This window comes from Rhyacophila brunnea, unplaced genomic scaffold (genome assembly GCF_057557595.1).
Source record: "Rhyacophila brunnea isolate RB1 unplaced genomic scaffold, BYU_Rbru_1.0 scaffold_8, whole genome shotgun sequence".
Lineage (NCBI taxonomy): Eukaryota > Metazoa > Arthropoda > Insecta > Trichoptera > Rhyacophilidae > Rhyacophila > Rhyacophila brunnea.
This window is the reverse complement of record NW_028233350.1, coordinates 39,005,983-39,032,062: the sequence shown is the minus strand read 5'-3', so window position 1 is coordinate 39,032,062 and position 26,080 is coordinate 39,005,983. Positions and strand designations below refer to the sequence as shown.

Genomic DNA, 26,080 nt, shown 5'->3' with positions numbered 1-26,080 from the left:
GCTTTTAAATTCGCCAATAAGCAGCTCGTAAAAAAGCTCAATGTAATTGACGCTTAAGGATACATCGGTTATTATTTATACAGAAGGTTGCATTTGCGCGTGTGTGTGACATATTGAAATCGGTAAACGTCAATGAATGATACACTTGTTGGCATTTTGGCAAGGCTTGTATTTCGTTGCACATTATTAGTTATAATACACTTTGTATTAACATTGAAGCTGTAAAGTTTTACATGAAAACCTTTTAATTTGATATTTTAGCAGAGAGGAGCGCCCTCGTAACTACCGTCTACCAGAAAGGTAGTTACGAGCGAACTGTCAGATTCGGGCGTATCCGTTTCTACTATTGTCTATGCTCCAGACATGAGCATAGATAATGGTATGACAGTTGTTGAGTTTGATTAAACCTCTACATATTTCAGCTCATTAGAAAATTAATTCAATCTTTACTATCGTTATCAGCCGGGTTTCGTGCACTACTGGATGAAGGACCTCATCTATATCCTTCCGTCTCCGTTGATGGGTTCGCCGATACATCGTGTTTTAGGTCGGCCCTGTAGTTACTTAGTGCCCCTTGGGTGGCTGTCTCCACTCACCGAGCGACATTTCATCGGCTTGTCAACCTCTATTACATCGTGTACCTAATCTTTTATAACATCTTAAGGTGGATCCACCGAATTGTGTACTTAATAAAATATTGCCACTTTCGAATACTTAACGCGCCATGGGAACGGGTGTTTTAGAACAAAGTTAATGTTAAGAATTCTTAACTTAATGTCATCTAAATTTAGTCAGAGCATATTTGAGTACATGGTGACCCCGGTCTTGGGTAACTGCTCTTGAGACACTCCCAGTCATAAAATAAGCTTCACATCTAAACGTGCGGTCCCGTGATAAGACCTGGTGTGGTGCGGGTGCACTCTTAATAACCTGACTTATAGCAACAACAAAAAAACATTGTAATGGTAATAATAATATAATATGGTTATTTTTTTTCTAAAAAGAGTTTTTTCTAGTGTGTATATTATAATATATGCATGAGATGTTTTCTAAGTATGTATGTTCAATATCAGATAAAATGTTTCATTCATCTTGTGAATTATTCATTAAATAAAAGAAATAGTATGTATATTAAATTATTAGCAAGTGCCAATACGTTATAAAAACTAAATATTTCGAGTGATCCGTGGCGTTGGTTAGTAATTAAAGAATTTAATTGATACCTACCTTGATTTAATATACAAAAACCGATTGCCAACATCATTACCACAATTTGATCATCATTTCATTTAAGAACTACTAATTAATTTCGTCGCAATTAAGTAGGATTCCCTTAGCTTAATTGGAAATGCACACTAGCACGAATCCAGCGGTTACAGGTTTAAGTCCCGTCTGGTGTCGTATTTTTTCTGAAAACATTTTTTCAAGTGATATACCTATTATGTATGTATGCGATGTTTTCAAATTGTGTATGTTCAATGGTTGAATTTAACATTGAATTAAACATCTTTACTAGTTACCAAGTTAAAAATATTCCTCAAACAATTTTGACATGAGCATAATATTATGCATGCATGAACAATTATTAATTCTATTATATGTGTCTTGTCTAAAATAAATAAATTATCAGTACGAATTCGATAGATCGCCTGTTTATTTCAATTCCGTCGTGAAGAATCCATACACACTGATGATTTGTATGTGTGTGCGCGTGTATGTGAGATATCAGGCTGTATGTTGGAAAACACGATCAGCAGTTTTCAGTTGAGTCAGTCAGACAAACTCGCAAACGTCAGCAGTGTTGCCATGTCTACTGAAATTTCAGTAGATCTACTGATATTTTTTGACAATATACTGAATTTTTGATTTTTTTTCGAAATTCTATAAATCTACTGATATTTGTGTTTCTCCATAATTATAAGTTTACTGATGATTATTTCAATAATAAACTTTTTTCATGTGTTACACTTCTAAATTGATGAAGAAAGCATTGTAACTCTACCCAAGAATGCCATTTTACACATTAATATCATCATTGTTTACAATAAATTAATATTATTAGTTATTTTGATTCTTATAAGTCTTAAATCATATCTAATATACTACATTTTCCAAAATCTACTGATATTTTATGAAATCTACTGATTTTTTTGTCAAAATCTACTGTAATTTTAAATTTTGACTTGGCAGCAGTGAACGTCAGTGACGTCAGTTTGCGTGAGATCGTCGTCGTTTACGGTCGTCTTGTCAGTATCGCTCGGTGACGCTCGTCACCGTTCGACACCGTCCGATACAATATCCGCCTTTGCAGTTTCTCGTTCCCAATTGAACCACTCTCGTACAACAATTGACCCACAATTATAATTTATTTTCCATTGTGAGGCGCATAGGCGGACGGGTCGGCCGTAACTGTTTTGTTTTTCGAACTATATCACTGGACCAATTAAATTAAAGTGAATCAAAAATACATTTCGTGGGTTATTTTTGGCATTGTGCAATTCGAACAAATCTTTACCAAAGAATTAAAATTAACATCATTTATCAAAAGTAAATAGGAAAGAATTAAGTTTATAACCTTCAGTGATTAATTAGGATTGTGCGAAGGTAATATTATCCGGGAAATTTTCGCGCCTTATTGTGAAACTGTGTTGACATTTTATTTAAAACTGTCGATAGTCATGTGACGCATCCTTACGTTTTCCTGTTAACAGTAGCTATCTTAAAGTTTCATCACACGAAGTAATAAGTAATTATTTTATATACATACACATAGTAGATAATTTTATTTTATTAATCATTATCAGTTTCAACATTAAGTATATAAAAAAAAAACTTTAAACAGACAGGAAATTTGTACTAATGAATTTTGTCATTATGATACAAGTGCATGTGTTTAAATATATACTTGCTAATTAGTACGAAATACAAAGTATGGTGATAACTGATAACTTATCTTGAATATTACTTGTTTTAGGGTTATTAAACCGTACTAAACGATTTTAAATGACTGATTAGTTGCTAGTAAATGCGGTTGTATGATTCGTTAATAGTGTCAGTTCGTTTAAAAACGATTCGAAGTAAGAATTTTGTGATAACAGCTGCATGTTGAAACGAACAGAGTCTAGTAGTGAAAGACATTAAGTGTCGAAGTGGTGGATGTGCAGTGGTCGGAAGGTGTGTGCAGCGGTCGTCAATATTGACGCTGAGAGCCTGCTAGATGTCCGGCAGCCGGTCTTCGTGCGCTACGATGTGACGCGGGTCGAGCTGGGTGGGCGGGCTGGCCCACGGCAGGGGTCGTGCCCCATGCTGGGGCTGCTGCAGCGCAAGGTGGGCGGCGCCGTCGGGACGCTCGCGAGGGCGGCGCACCTCACCCTCTACTCGCTCTTCTGCCCATTGTAAGGAAACCAACAATTCCGATGGTGTTATTTATTTTATAATTTTATCATAATATACTCATTTGTGGGACAATTGTAGCCATTGTATTAATGGCCATATTATGCTTATCGTATTTATAAGTTGTGCCGCCACTAAATAGTGGCAGAATTGAGAGACACAAATGACTGAAAGAAGCACGACGACAAGTAGCGGCAGAATAATCAAGTAACTTATTTTATTGGTAGTCCTTTCATCGTTGAGGATCGTGGTCACCCTGAATTGCATCCATCTCCTGGGTATACATTGTCGCCCCCGGAAAACAAATATAAATGGACTTCTGCCTCAACGTTTTTCATAAATATTTTCAAATTTTTATTTTCGGCAAATTCGGCACTGCGCTTTATATTATAGTATTTGATTCAGATACATACTTAATTTAGTTAAATAATGATCAGCACCGGTTTCGCCTGCTTAAAAGGAAACTGTCGACGTCTAAGTATGTGTAAAATAGGATTTTTTTATGTTTTTTTTAAACAGTTTATTGTAAAACTATAGAAAACAAATTTCTGATCGGACAACTCGATTTTAACTGTATTGTTCCTTTGAGTTACCCTATTATCCTCACCAATCCAACCAATGAACGACGTAAGTGGGGTAACACATCATGCAATCAGGTTTATTACAATATTATTATCATGAGTTTCGAATTGATCAGATGATCCATTTTTATCTTTTATTTTCTCCAGTTTTTTTTAAATTTAAAATTAGATAGTCATTTGAATGTTGTTATTCTTTAGTAGGGAATTGTTTTGCTTAATTGTGTAGTTTACGCATTTAAGAAATCATATTATTTTGTGGTGATTCCACGTATTTCTTCGTTATATTTAATCTATGGTTACAGCGAAACGTGGTCTAATGTTGTTGTCCCGTCATTGGGAGCGCAAAAGGAGATAACAAAATCGCAAAAAAATGTATAAACAATATTGTATTTTGTTTTGACTCAAAATATCACAAAAATACATCGTTTCCAAACGTAATTATCTCAAGTTGTTATCGGAATGTTGCGCTTTCTTGTTTATGTTATCTTTTTTGTTTGACAGATAATAATTTTTATAGCGTATAAAGTTGAACGGTATAATAAAATACAACTTATTATTGACATTAAGTGTAGGAAAATCCTTGTACTTTTTGCATTTTGATACCTCATTTCTTGTATAGGGAAACAATAAATTCAAAATACCTTGTTTTAAGATAATGGCGTTTGAAAATTTTGCACACATTCTCATTTCAATTGCATTGATTTTTTGAAGTACCTAAATCTTTTTTTTAATTTAGTTCAAATGAACTTAGCAATGCACAATGAAATTTTAAAGTTTAACAAATAATCAACTCAGACATTCCCGTTTATAATTGAATGAATGATTGATCCCAGAAAGGGATTTCGATTTTATGACCAGTTGAAGAAATTTTTGATTATTTTTTATCGAATTGTAAAGAAAAGACCTTTCTACATCGAATGGCAATATTAACTGAAAACCTTGAAATGTTGAGTTGTTTCCCTATATAACTAGGGGGTATCGAATTATACTTAGGTATCAACCGTGGTCTCAGAATCAATCTGGCATGAATTACATTCGGGCACATGAATAGTATCTTCGAAAGTGACATCCTATTGTGTAGTGTTTAACCAATGCGTGCTACTAACGCTCGCGTATGCGTGTCACACTTACATGGACCCTCAATGTGAGAGAAATCTAAAAATTACGAGTAGTGCAACGTGGCATGTAAGTGTGTAGGCTGGGCATAACGCGGAGAGATCAGGTGGCTCGGCGAATGGACAACCACTGGAGAAATGCCGCCAAGGATGCCTTACGTGGCAGCGAAGAACTAAGGACCGAGAAAAGTGAAGGGAGCTAGGGGAGACCTTTGTACAGGAGTGGTTCCACTTCGGCTGATGATGATGATCAATCGGGGTCAATCCACTGGTCAATGACGGTGCCCCATTACTCCTATTTGTATTTATCTTTGAGAACTAAGAATAGGTACAATTTGCATATGGTTGGTGTTTAAAATGCAATTAAATCCTGCCTAACCAAACCATAATTGCTTAAGTTATATGCTATGGGCGATCCGACAAAAATAGTGCACAATATTATTATTATACATTCAATAATTCCTGCCTGAATTAAAAAATATTCTTTTTTCTATAAACTATCCAAAATTCTGCCATTAAACCATAAGTACATAATTTTAGATATTTTATAGATATACCAACATTTTTTGACTATTATCTACTATGGCTTGGAATAGGCAGGGTTTAACGAATTTTAAAAACTAACAAACACTATCTACGCACTGTAGTCTTAGTAGTTCAATGAAAACAAATACGTTTGACTTGCAAAGTTTAGTGTGCACTATTTATGTCGGATCTTAACAGCATACCTCCCATCCTTTGTCACTCCTCACAGTACACATCAATACATTATCTCTTGAGAATGGTATCTGCAACAAAGCACCAAAACGTCGCGAAAATGAGGAGGGAGAACACGCGGTGAATGCTGTTTAATTTAAAAACTAACCATCACAATCTGAAATTTGTATTATTAAGTCAATGAAAACAAAATAAGTATGTATGATAAACATTAGTGTGCGCTATTTATGTCGAATCTGCACAGATTTCCTCCATCCTTCACCACTGGACATGGCAGATATGTATTGAATTAATTATCGTTCCCTAATCGTATTCAGATGTTAAAATAATAATAAATAATTAATAATATTGACAACATAATACTTGATTGCGACATTTTTTGTTGAATTATTAATAGTATTAAAAAAATGCGTTGGCACAAAGTTGTCTTGCCGTCTATGTGAGTAAAAAGCAACGATTTTTGTGTCCATGCACAATATTATAATAATGTGATTTTAATATCGCGTAGCAATTTTCCATTGTATAATATTATATAAACCTGTCTCTTTTCGCAGAATGTTACTTCATAGTAATTTTATTATGTTTTCTTTATTCACAACATAATTTGCATACTTAACTCACTTTAATATATTTTCAAGTGAGTAAGAATGTTGTGACGTAACAAATTAATGTGTTTTTTTTTATAATCTTAAGTTAGAAAAAGTTCCGAATGTGTAAGACACTTTTAGATACGGTGGAATTATATCATTGCAATGTCGTAATGTCTTTCTTTACCCCAGAGAGAGACGATTGCGAGACAAATTATTATAAGTGACCATAAATTGACAATAGTCTTAATAAAAGGGTGTAAGTGACATACCTATCTTAGAAGCAGAAGGGTGTACGTCAATTAAAATATGTATACGGAATAATATCAGACGTCGTCATATTTTAGACTATGATTTCGATATAAGAATTTAAGGTTTAAGTGATGTTTTGATGGTGTTGAATCAAAATAATTGTTATTAATTCTACTTCAATTGAGTCATTTACTGTACATGATTTATAAACACCGTAGGTATACCTATACTTACTAGAAACAATCTTAATTAAACTACTGGCACCCTTACTTACTGAAGACGAATTTAACTAGTAATAATTCTTATATGAATACTTAAGACGGTACTTCAGTGGTACGGCAAATAATTTTCAACTATAGGTGCGACGAAATTTCGTACTGGCTGGCAATCGGAGAGCGAAAGTCGAGCTGTGAACACGTCAATTTTTTTTGTGAATATTAAATGGACGCATGTTGACTTTTTAAGACAAATTATGTTTTGTTCTGCACGCGTTTTTTGCACAATCTTCGCGTTGCGTAGTAACGATCATTTTAGAGTTTTAGACCATGCCCCAGCTGAAGGATCGCCTTAACAAATTCCGTTAATGTTGATTAGTAGGTTCAAGTCCCGCCAGGCGTCGTATTAAAATATAATAGATATATACGAGGTGTTTTCAAATTATGTATAATATTATATGGTATGTTGACAGCTATTTTGGACTATAGACCATATGGTCTATAAACCGAACGGTTGACTATTAACAGGCTGAAGCAGAGCTTGTGATTGAGATTTCTCTTGTCGAGAATTCTCGAGAAAGCCATCAATGAGAATTTAGAGAATTCTAGAAATTGTTACCGTGGATATATTACATAAAAAAATATTTGGAAGCGATGATTGTTACCAGGAACAACCTCAGTCGAGGAGTCACGAACCTGCACTTTTTTTAGAAGGTACCTACATGATACTTTATCTCGACTACATTTAAATAACACGTTAATTATATATAATGACCAAGTGCTCCAAACGCGTTATGCTAGTTTCTAGGCTAGGGCAACTTTTGTAACTTATAAAATCAACCAAAACGCGACATACTAAATAGGTATTTTAGGCATCTCAGTATACCAGTCACATCGTTTAGAAATGCTTTCATTTTCCTGTTGAAAGATATAATAAGTTATAAGTGTGTTTTTTCTTTGTGATGTGATACTTATTAGATTACCAAATAAATAGGTATATTATGTAATGTAATAGGTATAATAATATACTGTTTAATTACAAATATTATTCATAATCATTAATCATTAATCAGTATATTATTTTTTTGTTATTAGTGTTATTACCATTGATTAAGATTTGACATTATACGATTATCTTTTTATAATAAACTGATTAATTTGACAAGATAAAATCGATAATGTATTTTTAGTATTCAAAATCTCTGATAAGTCAATCAATTATGAAAGGTATCTAATCTTTTTTTTTTTTTGGCTGTAATAGTGTATACAAACAAATAATAAATTGTCAGACTTCGTCGTATCTAACATACATAATGATGACCTGGTTTTTAGAGACAACAATGCAATACGTAAGTATATCTAATTACGGAGAAAAAATATTGTGTGTCGGTGCACAACCCTGCAGGCAACGTGTATGAAATCTTATTGTTGACATATTTTTTTTAGGTTGCGACTAAAGGTGATTCTCACATATATGTTGTCAGTGAGTTTTTGAAATTTCATCGTGTGTCGTTATCATTAGTGAGTACATATTATTCATCACTAGTAATATAGCATTATTTTCTTATTCCCCGTACCTGACAAGTGTGTTCTTTTTCTCTGATCTCCACAGCGTACCTTTTTCCAAAAGTCATCCTTAGCCGCTGGTATTGAAAATACAACCGATTACATAGTATGTTATATATTATTAAATCTCTTTAATTTAGATAAATTAGGCTCCTTGTATCCAGCATTAATTGTAGTCTGAAACATTTTTTTAGTTAAATCGTCTCACAGGCAACTTATTGAAAAGTCAGGTTAATTCCAGCATTCAAGCCATTCATTTTTAGTTTCAAATTGTCTGTAAATTTATTACGTATCTACCTACTTACCTATGTTATTATTGAACATCCATAATTTTGAAAACATTTCTGAGAAAATATATTATAACCTAACCAATAGAAAAAATCTTTTTGAAAAAAAGTAAGACAGAAATTAAACCTGCATCTCTCGGGTTTCGCGCCCACGCACATAGACCACTATGCTAAATGTACCATACTTTTACGACAAATTTTAACTAATGGCTCTTATAGTACTCTCCGTTATTACTTATTATCGGCTATCTTAAACTGATAAGTCTCCTAAGAATTAGAGCATTTCCAATAATTTAGTATAAAAGAGCGGTGGTTGTAGGTCTTCGGCACTGACATATTTGGAGGCACCCTTACGTTCATCAACTGCCATTACAATATGGATTACAATGGGTATTAGTAGATTAGTTGATCAGATTTTTTTTATCCTGGGATCATTTTTTTTTTAAACCAAGCAATATTTTCTAATGAAGCAACTGTTCCGAAAAGTTGTAATATTTCTATCCATTCATTCATCCGCCGTCCTTTATCATGTGTCGCCCCTATGTAACGCATGCCCTGCCTACCCCCACGAGACGTCGCTATTCTTTTTGCCGAGAATGTTGATTCATCGAGAGAACATGTATCGGAGAAATAAAACACGTTGAGACATTTAATTAAACTCATTCAAAGTTACACAGAGGTTAGACTAAACATTTTACTTTTTGCGTTACGAGATATGTTATTACCTCGATAGGATTATTATTTTTGGCATTATGGCAACATCTCGCCACGTTTAAAGAAGGTACCCGAGTGGGTGGCATGTAACAAAATGTAAAAATCCAGATATGGATGGCTGCTTGCTTTTGCAAAGTAGGTACATAATGATAACAAATTTTAAGTAAAGATGTACATAAGTAGTGAAATACCGTCTGTGTTTCAAGTAATCACTTTCTTGGTATAGTCTATTTCATGGCCCACACCACACATCCTAAAGCGGGCACCCAGGCTAGGATTTTTGGCGGGCCCCCCTACCTATCGTTAAAGATAAAGGCAGTGTGACGTTCTACAGTAGCGTTTTCCAAATGATGTACGCGATAAAATTAATGTGTATATTTAGTGTCTTTTTTTTGTATATTTTAATACATCCATTTGAATTATGGAGTTGTCGAATATCGATACACAATAAGAAATTATATCGTACAACCACATGAATAAATAATAATATTATTGAAGGAAAATAGCGCCTTTTTTACAATTAGAGAGAATTTGTGATGTGTGTTTATATCACTTATCTGGTCGACTCGCCACGCTGGGCCCTTCCTGAGTGCGCCCCCCCTTTGTGGCGGCCATGGTCTATTTATACGACGTAAAAAGTCAGTTGGCTCAATTGGACATGCTATCGTTCTGTTTTTAATATATAACATTCACAGAACAGATAATAAATATAATACCGATAGGCTATATTCAATACGCCGCATGGTGATGCAGTGTTTTGAATGTGTGAGTGTCCTACGAAAATGAAACACGCATTATGCACGTGCAATAGTGTGTGTGATACACCAACATTAAATTAAATACAATTAAATGAGCGTAAATGTAAAAACCGAGAGCAGTTTTCAGTATTCGGCGTAAAACGTATTCTTGACACGTGTGTAAGTTTAGCCCGGATTCTTCCTTACTCGAGTCGGTTACCTGTTATCGCCTTACCCGTTATGTATTTCAGTTCCCATTATTTCTGAATTCCCTGATAACATTGTATCTACGTACATAAGTACATATTATGTAATATGAATTCACGACACTGTCCTTTTCTTTCATGTCATCATCACACCAGACTACACCTCAAAACACTACTAATAAGAAATATAAACTGATAAAATTAAAATACTGCCAACGTGTTGTGAAATATTTCAAATTATTGCCAAAAATATTGATATTAGACACCGCGTGGTAATGTGGTATTGCACCAAATTCGTATTGGCATTTTTGTGAAGAAATAAGTATTATTTAATTGGGACAAAACGTGTATTCTAACTAAACGTCATCCTAATTAGGATCGATCATACTTGGTACTTTCTTTCGCGGCATAATAATCTGACGACTTTTTTAATTATGCAAGTAAAATGGCGAATATTTGACTGTTGAGATAAGTACGAGGGTGGGTCAATAAGTCCTTAGAAAAGCCGACAGGTGGCGCGACTAGTACTGTAAGCGGTTTGTTTTCATGCAGCGGCACTACCGATTCAGTATGCTGCGAAGTTTCAATCAGATTGGTCGGTTTGTTGTTTTTTATTTTCGTACATTTAAAAAAAAAATTTGCTTGTTTACAAAAATGGAGAAAATTGAGTTTAGAGCTGTTATTAAACATTTTAATATAAAAGGGTTAACAGCAAAGGAAATAAAAAATGAGTTGGATTTAGTTCACGGCATATCTGCTCCTTCACTTGCAACTATTTATAACTGGTTAAATGAATTTAAACGTGGTCGTACATCAACAAAGGATGAACCACGCTCAGGACGTCCTGTAGAGGTGACTACACCAGAAATGATCAATAAAATCCACGATATGGTGTTAAGTGACCGAAGATTAAAGTTGAGTGAGATAATTGAGGTTACAGGGATCTCAAAAGGTAGCGTCATTTCTATTTTACATGACAAATTGGGCATGAAAAAAGTTTCTGCAAGTTGGGTGCCGCGTTTGCTCACAGTCGACAATAAACGCAATAGGGTGGTGGCCTCTAAAGCCCTGTTGTCGCTCATGCAACGCAATCCGGATGAATTTTTTCGTCGCTTTGTGACTGTAGATGAAACATGGATACACCACTATACTCCCGAGACGAAAGAACAGTCAAAGCAGTGGATTGCGAAAGGCGAACCATGTCCAAAGAAGGCGAAAACCGTAAAATCAGCTGGTAAGGTTATGGCTACTGTATTTTGGGATGCACGTGGAATTATTTTCGTTGACTATTTGAAAAAAGGAAAAACAATAACAGGGGATTATTATGCATCTTTATTGGACCAGCTAAAAAACGAAATTGAAGAAAAACGGCCTCATTTAAACAGGAAAAAAATCCTCTTTCATCAGGACAATGCCCGTGTTCACACATGTTTACGATCAATGGCTAAAATTGAAGAATTGAAGTTCGAATTGGTCGACCACCCACCGTATTCGCCAGATTTAGCCCCCCAGTGACTTTTTCCTTTTCCCAAACTTAAAAAAATGGCTAAGTGGACAACGTTTTTTTTCAAATGAAGAAGTCATCGATCGGACAAATGCTTATTTTGAGGACCTTCCGAAAACTTATTTTTCTGACGGTTTAAAAAAATTGAGAAACGTCTAACCAAGTGTATTGAGCTCCAAGGAGATTATGTTGAGAAATAAAAAAAAAATACAAAAATAAAAACTGTTTTAATGCTTTTTTCTAAGGAATTATTGACCCACCCTCGTAGTTAATAACACGATAGAAAAATTAGGAGGAACGTTGCCTACGATTGATTATAAATTGAATTACTGTGGTGTTTAAGTACCACAATAACAATTATGTAGATGTAATCAAAAATATAATTTCAAATTTGGTATCCAATTTTGTACACAGATAATATTATTATCATAATGTAACCGCAAACCACCTGTGTTTGCATACGTAAAGATTATTTTCAATTTATTTGTATACATTTTGCATACTTCAAAGTGCGATCAAAGACGTACCTACCTAATTTACAGCTGGTGTCAGCTTGTATATTTAATTACTGTCTATACTTACCGGTCGCCGTAAAGTCTTCTAATTTGTGATACAAATAAGTACTTGGGTACATTTCCATGGCAAGATTTTCGACGATATTTTATTACTTGCAGGCGGTCTTTTTTGTACAAAACCGCACGGTGTATGCAATATTTTTTTTCACATTATTATAAATTATATCAATTTAATCCGTTGGCAATATTTTAATCATATAATTAGCGTTTTCGTCATCATCATCAGCGGCCGAATAACCCAGGGTTGGTCTTAGCCTCTTACAAGAACCTACTTACATCTCCCCCTTTCTTGGGTCAGTGTCCTTCAGGTTTATCTACGCCGGCCGCTTTCGCATCTTTATTGACATCGACCAACCACGGAGTCTGTACCTGCTAATCGATCTCCAACCATCCGGTCTGATATCTAGACTTCGACTAGCTGCTTGAGCACTGTCCATACTTTCCCCTCGAATATATCGAGCGCATGCTCATTGGCCTTGGTGAGAGTCCAATACTTCTACCGGTAGGTCAGTATTGGTCGGATCAACAGGAGAGGATGCGAGACTTCAGCTCATTTTGTAGACCAAAGTAGCACCCGTTCCCTGTTATACCTAACTCTTCGTTTTATTTCTTCATTTATGACATTCTTGTTGGTTACCCGGGAATTAAGGTACACAAAACCAGCGATACACTCGAAGAGGTAGTCGTTGATTTGGAGATCTGTAAGATTATGTACTTGGCGTTTTAGAGTTATATTTGAAACCCACGATAGCCGCGCGGCTTGAGCGTCGGCCTATAGTGTCGTGGTGGGTCCCAGGTACGAATCCTGGGTCTGACAAGTACACATTTTTTTTCAATTTGTGTATGAGTCAGAGTATGAACCTAATAGTTTGAGCAAGTGGCCGATATCCATTTCTCGTAAAAAAACAAAATCTGTGTGCTTCCAAAAACTTCCACTCTATGGAGGCCCATATGATCTTATTAGGATCGGACATGGTCGAAAAAAAAATCACACTAATAATTGTTATTATGTAATTAGTTAGAATAGAATAATAAAACAAAAATTTAACGCATGTACCTATATTTAACTTTGAAATAATTAATTAAACCGAATATATTTATAAATATGTCTACGTTTTCCTTTTTTTTTCCTTCTAAATTATCGATGGACTGTCCACAAATCGATACCGACAAAATAAGTGAAGTAGCTCGTGCTCGTAGAACCGGATTCGTCCGAAGATCGAAAACATTACCGACTCATTAGAACACGTTTTTCATTCTGATTCTGTATCATGAGGCATTTTATTGATTGTGGAAGTGATTTGAAAAGAACTCGTCGGGTACCCGATGCCAGACAAGGAAAAAGATCTGTGAAACATTTGTTGGTTAACCTTCAAGCCATCCTGGGTTAGGCCTTGTAATTATAATAATATTATTATGTATAGGTTATTGGTTATTTGTTCGAAATTAACATTAAAAGCGTGTTACTTTGACGTGATTAATGGATATATTTGTATTTATTCAACGCTATTATTTTTTGATACGCCTCGTTCTTCTGTGGCATTGGTTCTCAATATTTTTCAAGTTGCGACCCCCTCTTTTAATATCCACGCAACGTGCGACCCCCCCAGTCATATTTGCATAACAATCTATGTTTAATAGAGAGAATAAAACACGTTTTAACACAAAATAATCATAAATTTAAATTTTACATGCCGATTATCACTTATGACTTTTCTTTTTATATTTTTTTCTATACATATTGTGAATTCGCAATCATATGACATTGTTTTCTCATGTAGTTTTTTTCCGCATTTATGATTGTCATTCAACACACTTTTATTTTACTACGTTTTTATTAGCTCGTATTCTTGTTTGTCCAGTACAAATTTTTTCTTGTTTGTCCAATACAAATCTTGTTTAACTAACTTCCCGACTAGCTATACATTTGAAACTTTTAGAATATATTATCAGAACACGATGACAATGCATTCTTTTAATACTTTTAGCCATCTTTAAGCAGAATTGAATTCATTTTCAGTTAATTCTGTTTTGTATGGTTATTTCGGAAAAAAATTCGTAAAAAGTAAAACACTATTATTGGTTGCTAAGGGGGTCGTAGCAACTAAATTATTAATATATAGGTACGTGCGTTACTATGGAAATCAATATGAAATGTCAAAATGACATTTCAGTATTCTATATTTATTCAGTATTTCTATCAAGTACCTACAAAAACAGTATTTATTAATACATAGAATTGTCAAGTTTATATGGTTTAACAGAAAATTTAAAAACGTGGTACTTATATAAAAAGTTCTTTTTATCTTGTAATTATTTGTAGATATATACTTGTTTCTGGTTGCAATGCCAAAATACTACGCCTTTTTTTAAATCCTACAGCACTATTATTTTGTTTTCTATCGGTAATCGACGTTTTTATTTTTTATATAGGTACATAATTATAAATCCGAATTCTCGGTTGTGTTTTCCAACCAATGTGTCGCGATTTTTTTTTTCTGAAACTACAATAAGTGCAAATGTTTTATTGTGTCAAGCAAAATTTAATTTTATTTAGACATGGATTTGGTCTCAGTACTATAATTACGGCAATCTATTTTTGATACGTCTCTGGGTGTACGGTGATACAGACAACTGCATACGTACAAATTTCCGTACACGAGTGATTGCATTCACTTTTAAATTTGTGATTCTTGTATCATTTATTATCTATTGATTGAAGATTTGTATTGATTTTGTTCTTCTCTGTCAATTTGCAGAAAGGCTCGGCGCAAGGAGCGCGAAGGAGATGGAGCACAAGGCGACCCGAAGCTCTACTTAGAAGAAGCCCTCCTCGAGAGGAAGCTGCCGGACGTGGACATGCGGCAGATGGTGGAGATCCCCGAAGGCATAGATTATAACGAATGGCTGGCGTCACATAGTAAGTAAACCGAACTACTGTAATCTCTCACGAAGCAGTACCTACTGTTCGCTGCCACAGATTCGCTTTGAATAGCATGGCGGACATTTTGCGTTCATTGTGAGACTATCGTTTGCTTTGATTTATTATAACGAAGCATGTAAAACAGCTGTCGACGATGTTGTAAATGTAAATACTTTGCACAATAGTTATTTGCATTGCAATGGAATCGGCTCTTCCGGATGGACATTTATAAACTTAACTAGAAAATATTATCATGTGACCGTGCCAGTTATGAAGGGTGGAGGTAGACTGTGGAGATCTGACATAAATAGTGCACGCTAAACTTTGTCAGTCATACTAAGTATTAATCGTTTTCATTGAACTACGAATACAAATTGCAGATGGTGCTGCTTGGTTTTGGAAGTTCAATTAAATTACCTTGCCTAGACCAAACAATAATTGTTTATGTATGCTATCGGCGATCTGTCAAAAATTGTGCAAACTTTTTCAGTCATAGGTACTTATTATTGTTCTCGTCTAATTAAGAATACATATTACAGAATAATTATGGTGTTGGTTAGCTTTTTTAATTCATTAAGCTCTGCCTACCCAAACCATCATTGTTAATAAATATTCTTCTATCTATAAAATATCTAAAATAATGTATGGTTTTATGGCAAAATACAGATGGCAAGTACCTATTTCATAAATAAACGAATATTTTTTCACTATTATCTACTATGGCTTGGATTAGGCAGAGTTTAATTGAATTTTAAAAACTAACACTATCTGCACATTGTAGTCTGTTCAATGAAAACAAATACATTCGATTGACAAAGTTTTGTGCTTAACAGCCTACCTCCACCTTTCGTTTCGACATTGATATAATATATACATAATATGTGTAGATTGTAGGTACTAAAATATTTAATTGAAATTAATCGTAGTCACTCTAGGGCGCGAATCCTACAATAAAATTATTATTGTTTTTGCAAAAATTTATGATACGATTTGCAGTTGACAAATTACCTCTTATATCGACTTTGCAAAAGGAGTGATTATTACAGATTTTCTTTCATGTCTATGATCTGTTCTATAAATTATTAATGTGTTCACTTTAATATATCGATTTCATATGCGATGAAGTATCCAGATGTTGTGTAACTATATCAATGACACAAAGCATTAAAATTTCGCTTCCCACGAATAATCATCAAACTGCTTAAATATTCAATATAAATCCATTGAATTATGCCATAATTTTCGAAGACATAAAATGTAGCATTGGCCAGTCGTAATAAATTGAAGACACTTATTGGCTAACTGTCTATCGATTACTATTTTATTGGCATTTTAAAATAATATTTCATTCTTATCTGCCCTCGTTTCCTTTCGACTTTATAATAAATTATTATTGTTTCGATGTAGACATTGGCACCGACTCGTTCAATACGGTCTTCCCGGTTTTGTCAGGCTTACCATAAAATGATATCGTCAGGCCAGAGCGCGTCTCGAATTATTATGTCGGTCGCTCTGTATTACTTTGACTTTACTTGTACCGAGAAGTACGTAACTTATTTTATATTGTAACGGTGCCGATGCTATATCGCCATCTCGGTCCACTTCGGGAATAAACCGAGAGCTTACTTGCTCTGAATCGCTCGTTTTATCCAATGCCGATAATATTATTAATGGACGTAGTTACGCAAGAACGTGAAAACCCACATTTTTGTGTTCTTTTTTTTCGGGTCGTGTCAAAGATATATTCTACATCATGCAAAGATGTGCGGTCATATTCTCCAATAAAATTTATAAACTGATCGATTGAACTATCCATCATTTTATTTCGAAAGAAATCATTAGAAAAACACAATACTGTATTAACACCTACATTTTGGTAAATTTCTGACAATCTTATCGTAATGTAAACCATAACTTATTGTGCAACAATTAAAAAGTAAATTAAAAGGTCATTTTCGCTCCCAAGCGGAACTATGTCATCTAACTTAGGAATTAGAGTTATATTAACAGATATGTTTACTAGGACTCTCCTAGCACTGGATCAAACGCATTATATTTTTGGGTGCAACCGCGGGATCAAACCTGCGAGCCACTCCTTCAGAGACGGCCGTTTTACCAACTAGACTAGACCATCGTGTGTGCAGTCTGCAAACTTTATTTTCTGTTTTATTTACAGTATCTACTTATTAGTAAACAATACACACATGTAGTAAACAATACACAATAGAGATAGGTAGATAATAATATGTAATATTCATAAAATTTACAAAACTCATTACTTCTTTTTTTCTGTGTTTGCGAATCACGGAACGGTACTATCTTATTTTGTATTTTAATATTTTGAAGTAATTACACGATACAATAGAATGTACAATCGTAAACAAAAATTAAGTACCTACATTGTTAAAAAAAAATCGAGCATTATTTTCTCGATTGTCTAATGTGGGTTAGTGCGATTTTGCGTAACCACGTAAATTTTATTGCTATTTCTTCGATTTGCGAATCTTTGGCGGTCATTCCCGTAATGGCTTGCACTCTCGCGTGCTGCTTACTTTAAAATACTATGAACCAGTTTTGAGACGGTCCCGTAATGCGAAACGATTACTAGTTAATTAATTCTGCAATTAAAAATGTACTTATGTATGAATTTAATGGCAGCATCTCCAAAAATAGAGAAAAATGTACTTTCATAATGGGTTCCAATTAAGTGCACCCAAAATTTGACTAAAATCACATATCTGCCCAAGTAACAATAGTTTACACATCTAGTAAAATAAATAATACTATATTGTACATAAATATCCAACACTTACTTTTTCAAGTGATCAATGAAAAATGTATGAACGTAGAACCTTTATAAATCACTCATATAATAGTGTATTTGCACAAAAAAGATAGTTAGTGTACATTGTGTTGAGCTCAACGCTTTGTTACGGTCACCCGATCGTAGTACCTATATACCCCTTGTTATTACAATGATCAACCTAACGCCCTAACCGCCCTAACTCAACCGAAGAAAAATACCAACGCCCAGCGCATCTATTTTATACACAAGGCTGCTATCGGCGGCTATCTGCGGCTATCGAGGGTAGTTTAACTTATTTATGCACTTAGGTATTATAATTGTTACAATAAGTTAGCCATCTAAACTGTCAAAATCTCGCTTGTACGAAACTTGTACATATGCAGGTTGCCGTGAAATGTGTCAGGATATAATATGGCCATATTAAAGACCGTCCAACCTCTTTCGGTCGTATATACTGACATAACATTCATGTCTAAATAAAACACGGTTCTTATCGGTTTACACTTTACATGAAGCCAGCAGCAAACATTTTTTGAAAATAGCCGATATCCTGGATTATTTGTTAGGTTAGGTTAGGTTTCCTTTCTTGAATTTATGATTTTTGCCCAAATCAGCTATGGAAATCTAATAAAATTGGAGACCGTATAATACACGGTCATCTCTTTCCGATTAGAAACCTCATGACGAACTGTGCCACGGTGAAATGTTTTACGTACAATTTACATGTAACCCTGTTTATAGATGTCAGTTATGCAGTGCCCAAAATAAAGGTTACACAACACGACTATAGTTATAAGATTATCATAATATTATATCATTAGCTTTTTTTTGCTAGGGTACGCCCGTAACGTCTCAGCAAAGAAAAACATTGTTGCTTTAAACGAACTTTATGATTTTTAATAAGACTTTTGTTTTTTTAATTTTCATTACCCGCAATTTTCGTTTTCCCTTTATTTACGTTTTTCTGTCATTCCATTAAAAAAGCGTAAAACCGGCATGTGGCATGTTTTCGGGTGCTGAATAATTAGTATTCCTTCCTCTTCTATAGGCTTCCAAGTTGCATTGTATTGTTTACATAATATTTGTTTATCAAAGAAAATGATTTTGACACTGTCCTCCGCCCACATGGCGAGTTGAAAATCCTCGCGGCAGACATGTACATGACTCGGCACGTGTCCTCACGTAATAGATTAGTCACCAATCGCCTGGCCACCTTTGTCGCATGTATTGCTTCTCCGCAATATAACCTCCGTCTAATTACAAAGATCTTTTTGGGGTCCTGATTCCAGTATCAATCCGCTGTCAGTTGAGTTGGCCAAAAGCAAGAGTTTATTTTTATCACTTACACACAGAGTTTGCGCATATAACAATGACAGTTTTGAGGGGTGTGTAGGTACATTGTAAGCTTTATAATATTAAGAGAGATTACTTAGCTATTTTGACGATTATTTGGTATTTGCTTCCTCCTGTCTTTTTCCTAAATTTTATTATTATTATTAGAAGTTTAGTTTAGTTGAAATTATCAAAACATTTTGAAACTATTTTTATAAAGTAGGTACATATTTCAATTGAAGATAGTACATATTTTTCAAAAACCTCTAAAACAAAGAGTGGGATTCAAAGACACATCTTTCATTTTCTGTGCGTGTACTGTATCCATTAAACTACCGATCCAAAATTGTGAATAATTCACATTAAATACGGTATTTCAATTTTCATCATGAAATAGCTACCTATTTTATAAATTAAATCAACCTAATAATATTTTGTCGCTACTAACATGATTTATAACTATCGCTTAGAGTAATCCAGATTTTAGTTGTCACGTCCATGCTAGTAATTAGTATTTCAGCATAATCATCAGTTGGAGTTGATCTATTGCTGGGTATAGGCCTCCCCTAGCTGCCTCCACTCTTCTCGGTCCATATTCCTTCACTGCCACGTTGTTTACTAGTTACTGCCTTTCCGACAATTGTTATTATTAATTAATATTATTATCAAAACTATACACATTGTTTAAATAAATCGTATGTTTATTCGGTACATAGTATTAATTCCTAATGATTGTACTGTTTATCGCAAGACATTGTCAGCAGAATAATTCTGATAATTTACCTGTGCACGTGGGTCACGTGGGTGGGTACGTACACATGGACAAACGAATCGTATAATTATAGATTTAATATAACTCGTATAATGTTCCAATGGGCATTTAAACGTGCTCGAAATTAATTGAAATCATATTATGTAATCATAAAATAATTAACACGCGCCGAAAGGATTCAGGATTAGTAGGTAGGTGCACTGAATATCGAATGTTACAAATGCTTAAATACACTCACAAGAAATCCGCCGATGCGATACTTAAAACATTGCCAATCGTGCAATGAATCGTCTCTAGCTGATGAAGTATTATCCACCAAAATGTATTTAGATAACGGTGAAAAAGTTCACTGAGTTTATTTTATGAACTGGATTCGAATCTTTCAAATCCTTCGCTGTAATCTGTAATCGATCTGACCACGTGCAATATTAAAATCCCAACGTGTGTGCCGAGCATTCGCTGTGTTGTGGTTTGACGAAGCACGTACCCCGACCACTGGCTGTGGGTCACAGCGTCCAATTCGCGGGTCAATCAGACTGTTTGTTCGTTCAAATGGGGCTAATTTAAATTATCGATGTTCTCTTGTAATGGTAACTCACTTGTCACTCTACCACAGGGTATACTATACCTGTATACTAGTGTATACCGTCTATGTAACCACACGAACACGTCACCCATGTCCATGTACCAACAATTCACTGATATTGCCAAACAAAAGAATATTATTATTTCAGTAGATTGGTTATTTTTTCTGCGACTTTACATTACGTTCCTATTTTTGAATCGTTCAGGTATTGCCATTGTATAATATTATTGTTATATTTTGGTAGAACTTGACTATAAACGAAATGCACCTATGATTAATTGTAAATTGTCTTCAAATTAGTATTATTGCCCTTCATGTATCTCATTAGCTAGCTGTGTACTCTAAAATGTAAGTAACCACGTAACGTTCATTTTACATCCATATAACCTACAACAATTCCACACGTCCCTTGGCGAATGAATTGCTCCATGCTATTATAATTAAATTACCGGTATTGCGATTGCTGTCTTATGGTTTGATTTGAACGTACACATTCAATTCGATTGCGATCGATCATCACATAAGTTAGTAAAATCACACCATTGGCATTTCTGCTCACAGAACCAACAAAATAAAAGTATTTTGTACGCCCTTCTCATTCCCCCTCCTTCTTTGAAGTAGATAAATGTACACAGGCATTTATTTCACCCGTATGTATAGTACCAGAAATGCATATTAAAATATGTTTTAGGCAAATGACATATAATTAGCTTCAGCGTATTTGCCTCCCGCAGGCAAGTGTTTTTACTTAGTAGTGATTTTTCGAGGGTTGTATTATCAGCGACTATAATTCTTAATTGAGTTAGCATTTACTTGGTAGAATTCCATTTTAAAATAAATGAAAATATAATTAATATTGAATTCTACAGGTTTTTTAAAAATAGGTTTGTCGATAGCTATTTCGGTTGTAGCACCATTATCAAGACTATTCAGATAAGCCGTTTGCCTTTGCTTAAATACTGTACGCATAGATAGAGACATAATACATTTTCTTATTCGTCTGCCGCATTCTGCCGTGTTCTCAATAATTGTCTTTGTATTGAGGACTGATTAGGATACAATCGTCAGAAAGGGTTTGCAATTAACCTATGATATACGCCAGCCTTGATAATATAATATTATGGGTCCAGTGACGTCCCTTGGGGGTAGGCAGACTGAGCGTCGCTTGGGGGCGGCAGTTACTCGAAGAGCGGCAAATCGAGGAGAATCATTAGGTATAAATAGAAATAGCTGCAAATATTTTGTTTACATGTTGTACAATAGCATAGTAAAATGGCGAGAAAAATAATAAATCTGTGTATTGCTAAATGGTACAAACCAAATGTGTCAGAAATATCAACCAAATAGAACATCAGACCGATGATTTGGGTAGGTAAGTGTCTAACATAATTACCGTATTTATTCGCTTTTTAAATCTAAATTTAATTTGTATATTTTAGTGGTACTTATATATTTTGTTTATGATGTATCCATACAACACATTTATTAGATATTGGAGTCATGAAAGGGTGATAAAACATACTATATAAAAAAGGGGCGGCATTTTGGCGCTGTCTAGTGGCGGCATTTTGTCTAGGGACGTCACTGTATGGGTCGCATTGATTTCAGCCACAATATAATATTATATAGAGTTTTGGCTCTGAAGAGAAAATTGCATCTCCGGCGTATTTGCCTCCCGCGGGTGGAATTTCATCTGGGAATATGAGTTCACCCACTTGTTATTAAATTTGTAGTGATTTTTTAAATGGTTGTATTGAGGGCTGGTTGCGTTGATATATTTAACGGTTATTAATCTACCAATGCATAGTAATATATCGATTACATTGGAGACATAATATTTGAAGTTATAATAAATAAAAAGTAATATTCCCAGTTCGTTCCTGATTATTTTCGTATGCGATTAACAGTGTTTTTCAGACAATAATTATTGGCTTGTCATTCATTATTCATCCACGTTAAATAATATATCATTGGCCTGTTGGGACGGAATCGTAATTTGCAATGAACTTATAATATAATATACGCCAGACCTGATATACAACTGGGTCGCTTTGGTTGCATTCACAATATTAGTATTTATGTTGACAGTTTTGGTCCACGACACTTATTTTGCAACTACCTCATTCACAGAGAAAATTCTAACCGTAACCACCTCCTACCGAGCCAATAACTTAATGTCTGACAATGAACGTAAAATAATTTCGATTTATGTTTTTACTATCATTCCAATTTTATGATGTTATTAATATTATTAATAATAATGTAATTTTGAAAATTATTTAAGTTCTTACACAATAAAATTTTAACTGTTGAATATTACGTTTTTTTTAACGTTTCTTGTAAAACTTCCGGTAAGTAATAATATCTAGGTAACAAAAAATATAAATGAGAAATTGTGCCCAATTTTTTCGATGTCGTTTTTTCTAATAGTCTTTATTTCGAGCGCAAAAATGACATGTCTCTCTCGAAAATGTTTTTTTCTCCCACATCTTGTTTTCTTTACAGCGTGTGTGCTTCTTTTTTAATTTATTACTTATATTATTTTCGGCCGAGACGTGTAGGCGTCGCGCTATATGGGTTAATTCACTTTTACGCAATGCCATCAGCCATCAATCATGGATACTTGCATTGTCTTTCTTCAAAAATAGATTTTTAAAAACTTTCCAACAGCGAGATCACATGATTAGTATATTGTGTAGGTACGTTTATATACCGATTAGCGTCTTATATTATTTAAAAAGTTAATAAGACGCGGTACTGACGTGCTCTTAATTGTAATGTGCAATTACTGCAATTTATGGTCTTTGGCCAGTTTATTTTAATTACAATTAAGTATCGTGTTTAATCTACTTTCTGCATAAATCACATTGGCTTTCTTCATACAAAAATGTTATACGGATTTATAAAGAAAATTTCACTGATCACAGAATATGCCACCTATGATTTAGTCACACTACTCTAAAAGAAAATAATAACACACTAAAAATACCGGTTGTTTAAAACTGGTATTACAGTATATATCAATACAGAAATACCGGTTTTAAAAATCCAAAATACCGGAATTTTCAGTATTAAAGCTATACCTCAGTTGAGGCACGGTCTAAAAAGATCGTGGCTAGGCGATGCGCGGATTGCGGGTCGCGGGTGCAAATGACGCATGCCAAACGAAATATAATTTGTCATTTAAATCCAACATGCATCCATTTAATGTTCTGTTTATTGTTAGATATTGTAGTAACAATAATAATATATTCATTGACATGTTTTCTTTTTAAAGTAAATGGGTAACGTTTTTAGTCATCTTTACACGATTTTAGAATTAATTGGCCCGTCGCCATCACGCAGCAAAGTGACGTATTATTTGCACATGATAAACTAGCATTTTGGAGGGCTTTAGTTAAAATTATCAATATATTCAAATTATTTGTAAAAATCACCATAATTATGATCAATACGTCATAATATTTTTAAATGTCAACTTAATGAATGTAGGTAGGTAGGTTTTTGCTATACAATAATGTTTTAAATAGATTTTAATAGCTATATGTACTGATAAATAATTCTGCTTTTTTATATTATAGTAATGAATACCGGTATTCGACAATAAATACCGAAAAATCGGTATTGATATTTTTATTCGGTATTGAAATCCCTAGTCCCGACAAAACCGCCCGAACCAAAATCGCTCGGACGTTACCGCCCAGACATTGCCGCCAAAACAATTTAGAAATGAGACATTTTCTATTTTTACATAATATTATATTTTAGACACACAAATAAAAGAACATTCGAATATAGATATAAAAAAATATAAACTACTTAAATTAAATTTCAATATTATGTGCTAACCTTCTTAAAGATTCTAAATTAGAAATACTACCATACAAAGGCATTAACTAAGTGTTGAAAGCTGATTATTTAAGTTATTGCTCTACTAAAAGCTGATTAAATCTCAAATTACACTGATTATCTATCATAAGTTTGTAAATTTCTATCGATACGCAATTCGAAAAACCAAAAAAGCACTTATTTTTCATATTTTTTGCGGGCGGTTTTGTCTAGGCGGATTTGTCCGGACGGTATTGAAGAGCACTGGTATGGGCGCATTTTGTTTGGCTGCAATGTCTGGGCGGTATCGTCGGGGTGCCCATAATATAATTCAGGGGCTCTCAACATTTTTCCCACCAGGACAATCCACTCCCGTGTATTGCTGTACCATTTTCTTTTATTATTATTGAAGTCTTCTGTCAACCATTAAAGATTGTACCGTGATATGGAAGTAATCATTATTAAAATATTTTATAACATTGTGTTCTTTTCATTACAGCGCTCGCGTTGTTTGACCACGTGAACCTGATATACGGCACGGTGAGCGAGTTCTGCACGGCGGCTGCGTGTCCCGACATGTCTGGACCGGGGGCGAGAGCGTATCCCTGGTTCGACGAGAAGGGCAAGAAGACCAGAGTCGCCGCCCCCCAGTATATCGACTACGTCATGACCTTCACCCAAAAGACAGTCAGCGACGAGAATATATTCCCTACTAAATATGGTGAGTATTACATCTTGTATTCATGTAATATGAGTATTGATTTTAATAAATTCCCAGTTTTACTTTTTTATTTCCCGCGTTTTACATCTGCTATAAATATTCAAAATTCAATTAAAAGTAAAAATGAAATTAATTTTAATACATTCAATTGCATGTGTATGTACATATAAAATTTCAATAATTATAGTACATTTTTTAAGCTGCAGACGCAAGACCACATTTCTTTTTATAACCTACCATGTGTAAGTACTGGCATATATGTGCATTCCTTTTTTATAGACACGGCTGCAGTGTACTAGGCTAAATTTTGTTGGTTTGTAATTTTTAAATTACTAATGTTGTATTTGTTTGATTGCAGCTAATGAATTTCCCACGTCCTTTGAGAGTATAGTGAGAAAAATCCTGCGGTTACTTTTCCACGTAGTGGCGCACCTGTACGCGGCGCACTTTCGGGAAGTGGCACTGCTACGCCTTAACTCTCACCTCAACCTTACCTTCGCACATATGACTGCATTGCATAGGTATGTACCCTCGTATGATGCCACAATATTGAAATCTTCAAATGTGACCAGCATTTTCCTTATCGAACTTAACCAATTACATTTGTTCTGAATCGATGACACCATGAAAATAATGTTTTACTTTACACATTTGAATATAACA

At 34.4% G+C, this 26,080-nt stretch overlaps 1 protein-coding gene across 2 annotated transcripts in view; it reads left to right on the top strand.

The window, feature by feature from the left end:
* Positions 1 to 26,080, top strand: part of Mob2 (MOB kinase activator 2) — a 394,865-nt gene that overhangs the window by 364,819 nt on the left and 3,966 nt on the right. The window contains exons 1-5 of one of the 2 annotated variants that reach the window (XM_085959267.1): positions 2,211 to 2,739; positions 2,975 to 3,395; positions 15,209 to 15,369; positions 25,196 to 25,417; positions 25,776 to 25,938. In XM_085959267.1, the coding sequence (XP_085815393.1) occupies positions 3,157 to 3,395; positions 15,209 to 15,369; positions 25,196 to 25,417; positions 25,776 to 25,938 (785 nt within the window). In that variant the 5' untranslated portion in view covers positions 2,211 to 2,739; positions 2,975 to 3,156. Of the gene's footprint in view, positions 1 to 2,210; positions 2,740 to 2,974; positions 3,396 to 15,208; positions 15,370 to 25,195; positions 25,418 to 25,775; positions 25,939 to 26,080 lie in introns of those variants that run through there. The other variant, XM_085959268.1, reaches the window with a different exon arrangement.